A 6,492-nucleotide genomic window follows, 5' to 3' on the forward strand; every position below is an offset into this window, starting at 1 on the left:
CTTACTCTTAATCAGATTGAAAACAGATATCTTCTTCTTTATAATTTCAGAAATAGTCTTATAACTACAGTCAAATGAGAACTGAGTTTCAGTGATCTTTTTCTTATAAAAGATACAATCTGTGAAGATTAACTATAACATTTATAATCAGAAGCTTCTCATAATAGTAAAATTCTTCTATCACTGATATCACTACTTTAAGAGTCTTATGACAGTGATTATTATTAGAACTGATTATAACAGCTTATAATAGTTTACTTTAATTAAGAAACTCTTATAATGACAGATTTACTGAGCTCAGAGACTGAGTGAGTTCTGATTCAAGATAGAATATATCAAGAGAACTAAGAACTCAGTGAATGAATTCTCTTACAGACTAGACTATGTTAAGAAGACTAGAGTGACAGACATAGAGAAGCTAGAGAAGATAGAAAAGCTTTATAAAATGCTCAGACTGAGTGTTGTAAAGAGATTAACTGAAGAGTCTCTCAATCTCTTATAAGAGAAGAGAAAGAAGAAAGAGAAGAAGTCTATACAACTACTCTCTATAACACTGAGAGTTAATACTCTGAGAATCTCTGTGAGAATTCTTGAAGAGAGTATCTATAATCTGAAGAATTTGTAGACTTTAAGAAGTACTGTGAAAGATCTGATGTAAGAAGAAACAGAGTATAAGTCTTTGTAAGATCTTCTATTCAGATTATCTGAACTGTAACTGAAGAATGAATATACTCAGTATATTCAGAAACTGCTTACAGCAGGAATCAATTCTGCAGAAACAAAGAGTTGAAGAGACTTAAATAATCTCTTATAAAGAGAGAGCTGAATTTATATGCCTGTGAATAAGTTTCTATGTATAGAACTTATTAAAAGGCATCATAACTCTTCTCTAGTAAGTCATTTTACAGATACTAGAACTCATAAGTTGTTTATAAGAAAATACTTCTGACTGAAGATATGAGAACTTGTGAAGAAGATAGTGAATTCTTATACTATTTATCAGAATTCATAGATAGTGTGATTCAGACTATATAAAGAACTTACTCCTCTATTTATTTCATGAAAATCTTGAAAACAGCTAGAAATGAATATTCTTGTGAGTCTCTCTGAAAGTAAGAACATATATAATGTCTGCTTTGACAGTATACTGATGATAGTGAATTACTTTATTAAGATAACATACTTTATACTCATCTGTAAGAACTTGAAGTCAAAGAATTTAACTCATATCTTTATCTGTGATATGATCTGATTGCATGAGTTGTCTGTGAATATTATTTCAGACAGAGAATTAATCTTTACAGAGAAGTTCTAATCTGATCTGATAACTATACTGAAGATCTTGTAAGATCTAAGTATGACTTTTTATTAACAGATAGATGATCAGACAGAATGTCTGATGAGTATATTAAAATAGTATCTGTAGTACTTTGTTAATTACAATCAGAATAACTGAGTATATTGATTATTACTTATGAAGTTCATGTATAATAACTTAAAACATATCAGTACAGATAAAACCCTCTTTGAGATACTCACTGAGACTTATTCACAGATAATCTTGATAAATCTGTGAGAGTATACTATAGAGTGTGATGATATCTGTGAATGAGCTGAGAGAATTCAGAATATCTAAGAGAAAGTCTGTAAATTCTTGAGAAAGACTCAAGAGTATCAGAAGAGATACTATGACTTCAAGTATATTATAAAGAGTTTTAAGAAAGATGATAGAGTCTGACTGAGTCTAGAAAATATCATTATATGAAGATCTAGTAAGAAGCTGAATCTCTTACAGACAGAGTCTTATAAGATTATGAAGAAAGTTAGCTTATAGTTCTACAGATTGAAACTATTATCTGAGTTATAGATATATAATGTTTTTCATGTCTCTTTACTCTGTGAATATAAGAAATTCTTAGAAGAGAATTCTGTGACTCATCATTCTATTTATAAGATACTAGAGAGTGAAAGAGAATATCAGATTAAAGAGATTATTAACTCAGAGAAGTGAGATCATGAGCTCTGATTTAAGATTCAGTGATAAGAATATTCTGATAAGATGAATGAGTTCACTTAAGAATCATCTGAGCAGATAAGATATCTGCAGAAGCTGAGACATGACTTTCATACTATGAATTCTGATAAGTCAGAATGATACAGTCTTCACTAAGAATCTGATTATAATAAAGACATTAATACTGTCATTTGCAAACTCTAGTCTACAAGATGATAGATTTCTACTGAGATGAACAGTTCACAGTGTATATAAAGAGAAGAAGAAATCATGCTCTCATTAAAGCTAAAAAATAAGAAAATAAAAACAGAACTGTGAACATAACTTAGAGATTAATAAAGAAAAAACAAAGAAAACTCACACTTACATTCTCAACACTTATAACACTCAATCTTCTCACAACTATTAATTTTCTTCTTTAAAGAAGCAGAAAGTATTATATCTGTGATACAGACAATTATTACATTTGACATAAAGACTGTTAGAAATGTACAGACTTCAGAGAAATCAGACATCAAAGCACATGCAGTTACAGCAGAGCCTTGAGAGCTGACTGTCTATATGTGTGATCAGATATCTCTTATGAAGCTGTGTCTGCTTTCTCAGTTGTATTGAAGTATTCAGCCTGAAAATAATTGAGATGCAGAGAGAGAGTTTATCTGCTCAGATCAACTTCTGTTATGAATTCATGACATTTGCATTATCTTGATTACTCAGATTTTACAGGTACCTGAGAACTCATCTCTCATGACATTCAACCGCTCCACCACGAACTCGCTCGATTTTTCGAATAAGAACCCGCCGATAGATCCATCGAAAAGCCCTCGATCATACGAGCATTTTGACCCCATCGCCGACCGCATACCCTGTGTGGTGGTGGAGTTATCCAGCCAAACGTGAACCAGACGTTCGAAACTCCTGTGTGGGATTATCCCCCATTCTCCCCTACCACACCACAACCCCGGGCCAAATTGCCATGCAAATTGTAAGGTGAAGAGACCTAGCCATATGCACCAATCTTCTCGATTTTGGAAGATCCCCGATCTGTAGTTGTGGAGATATCTGAGGAGCGACCTCCGCGAAAACCCTGTCCATCTTTGATGTTCCAAAACACCAACGCCAAGTCCCACCCTCGTACCGCCCTTCCTAATCTGGCCCATCCCCGGCAGAAAAATACAAAAAGATACCTCAGCGATAATATCAAGCACATAATCAACGGCCACTTCTGAAGTGCAACCTCCGCGGTCTGTCTTCAGTGTATCTAGACATCAACGCCAAGTCTCACCCTCGTACCACCCCTCTCAATCTGGCCCATCCCCGGCAGAAAAGTACAAAAAGATACCTCAGCAACTGTATTTGATACATAATCGGCAGACACAACAACTATAAAATCAGTATATCTCAAGGTCTGACTGAGCCTTTGATCCCTGCACAGTGAGATATATTAAATCTAGTTTTAATACCTCAATATTCAATAGATTCTGCAAGGGATTGAGAACAGCAACACTAGGTTTCTATTGAATTTGAGAATTAACTCTATATTGATATAATCATTGACAAAGTCTTCTATTTTGAGATATAAATAACCAGTTCCTCTACATCCCGCTGACAATATTTATATTATCATATAGAAACAGACTTATATTCTCTATAATATCAAGACTCTGAAGAGAGAAAGTCTTGATAGAGAGTATACAGTAGTGCATATCTTAGCAGTTTCTATCTCATTCTTCTGCAGCAGTTAATGCAAAAAAAAAAGATCTTAGAAATAGTTTTTTACTTCTCTTGAAAAAGTAAGATGTTTTTCTCTGAGTTTTATACAATATTCTTACAAAGAATTAAAAACAGAGCTGTTTTCTGTCATAATTTCATATTCTTTTAAGTAAGAATTACTTTTTCAGTGACTGAAGAGCTTTCATTAATACTTAATTCTTTTTTACACTCTTTATTAACTGATTTGAGTTGCACACTTGTTGTGTGAGAAGAATTGAATGATTTAGAATAAAATTGAATAGTTTTAATCAATTTCTCTGCAAAAAATTGATTTATTTTTTATCAGTTTTTCTCTCAAAAACTGTCATATTATCTGATTTATTATCAATTGATATCATACTTTTTCTCACTGTATCCCAAGAAAGAGATTGTAAAGATTTTATTGATTTATCTCAAAAATCAATTTTAGTTTATTAAATTCTCTTCAAAAATCTAACCTAGTTACTGAACTAGTGTGAAAAAAATCAGGTGTTTTATACACAAAAGTCTTCTATTCTTCTTTTGAAACAGTCTAATCAACTTTTCAATTGAAAACAGACTTAGAAACCTCTTAATTGAAACAGTCTGATTAACTTTTCAAAAGAGTTCAATACATATCTCAATTGAAACAGTCTGACCAACTTTTCATTGAGTGAGAATAATGAGTTCAAAAATACACTCAGTTGATGTGGAAAAAGATGCTTTCTCAAATGCTATTTCTGAGATTGAAATTCTGAAGAGAAGAAAGAAAGAAGAAATAGAGAAATAACAAGTTCTTGAAATACAGGAACTTGAAAAAGTAAGCAAGATTCTTGAAAAGCAGTGTCTGAGTGAGATAAATGAAGAAGTTCTGTTAATTCTTCATGCTCAGACTAGACAACTACAGAAGGTGATCAAGTTCAAACTTGGAATTTCAAACACAGTTCAAAAAACATTGAAAATTCCTAGTATAATCACTGACTTCTTATCTTGCTCTTCTTCCTTCTTTTCTACTTCTTCTTCTTCTTTGAATCAGAAGAAAACATATGCTCAAGCAGCTGAATCTGCTGTCTCTAAATCTGCCATCTTAAAACATACTCAAAATCCTGAGAAAACTGAGAAGAATAATACTCATACTTCTATTGATAGAAAAGTGGAGAAAAAAATGCAAAAGAAGAAAAACTTCCAAATCTTCAGAAATAGAAGACTTATTCTCAAAGTCTTAAACCAGGACATCTTGCAAAGGAACAAGCTAAACTCAAATCTCATTTTCAGAATCAGAAATGAAATTAATCAGCAGTTCTTTTCTCAGTTAATGACTGATATTGAAGTTCAAAAATCAGTTATAGCTTCAATTGAGCCATCCTTCTTTGAAAACTCTATCATTCTGACTACAATGCCTGAATTCAGTGCAGAATTCCTTATTCAGAATGAGAATCTCTGAAAATCAGCAGTAGAATCTTTATTAAACACAATAATTCTATCTAAGAGAGATGAAAAGTGAGACAAATTCATTCTTCATGATATTTCAGTTGAAATTTTTGACTGTGAAGAAGGAATGCTACTTCTCAAAAATGAGTTAGAAGAATACAACTCTATTCAACTGAGAAAAGAGCCTGTATAACTAAATTCAATTGAGTTCAGACAAAGCAGAAGAAATGCCTCTATTCTAGTATATATAAAGACACTTGAACAGTCAAAGATCTCTGAAGTAAGAGTAGCAGGTTTGAAAATGAGAGTTCATGAATACAAAGACTCAAGAATGAATCTCAAAGCTCAAACACAGTGTTCAAACTGTCAAAGATATGAATACTTTGTAATCTTCTATTTCAGAGACTTAAAATGTGCATTCTGCATCAGAGATCACAAAACTAGTGAGCATAAATGTGAAACATGCTCAAAAAGAGGTGAAATATGTTAACACACTCTGCTTAAATGCTCTAATTGCAAAGAAAAACATGCATCTAGCTCAAAAGAATGTATGTTTGCTTCAAGAACTCAAAAGAACTGAAGAAAAGATGAAGCTCAAAGCAAATCTAGAACTGAAGAGAATAGTTAAGTCAGTAAACTCATAACTGTAAGCTTAAAAAGAAGAAACTCTCAACTATCTAAATCTTCAAACTTCAATTCTTCAGCTAAATATAAACAGAATTTAAATCCTCAAACTTCTGTTAAGATTAGAGAATTGAGAAATGACTCTGATGATAAACTAGATATAATACAAGCAGTTGAGATTTCTACTTTTCAGAATAGTTATAATCTACTATCTGATGATAGTGATTAGATTCTACTCTACTCTCTTTTAGTATGAATATACAATAAAAACAACAAAAAAAGTTTAAAAACTCTTCAAAAATCACATTTATTCAAAATAATGTGAATAGAAACTCAAATTGCATTTATTCTTGTCTTCAAATTGCATTTGAATAAAAAGTTGATTTTATACTGCTTCAGAAGCCGAATTTTGATGCTGAGCAAAAATATGTCATTTCTCATTCAAGCTACTACTGCTTTTTATCTCAAAAGTCTGAGATAAAGTCAAGAGTAGTGATCTATGGAAGAAAGAGATCAAGATATCAATTTAATCTAAGATTTGATATCATGTCTGACTCTGATATTCTGGTGAATAATATTATAGATAAAGAGAATGAGTTTGATACTATACAGCTCATAAATATCTATAATGAAAAGTCATTGAAGAAAAATAATAACATCTGAACAATTGATAGAGGATTTCTGAATATAAC

At 31.7% G+C, this 6,492-nt stretch overlaps 1 protein-coding gene across 1 annotated transcript; it reads right to left on the minus strand.

The window, feature by feature from the left end:
* Positions 1-2,727: 2,727 nt before the first annotated feature.
* Positions 2,728-3,290, minus strand: BDBG_17791 (uncharacterized protein; the record flags this gene model as incomplete). Its single annotated transcript, XM_031725438.1, has 1 exon — positions 2,728-3,290. Exon 1 carries the CDS (start codon positions 3,172-3,174, stop codon positions 2,728-2,730), a length of 447 nt encoding a protein of 148 aa, XP_031580850.1. The 5' UTR covers positions 3,175-3,290.
* Positions 3,291-6,492: the final 3,202 nt, after the last annotated feature.

Source organism: Blastomyces gilchristii (genome assembly GCF_000003855.2).
Source record: "Blastomyces gilchristii SLH14081 genomic scaffold supercont1.25, whole genome shotgun sequence".
NCBI lineage: Eukaryota > Fungi > Ascomycota > Eurotiomycetes > Onygenales > Ajellomycetaceae > Blastomyces > Blastomyces gilchristii.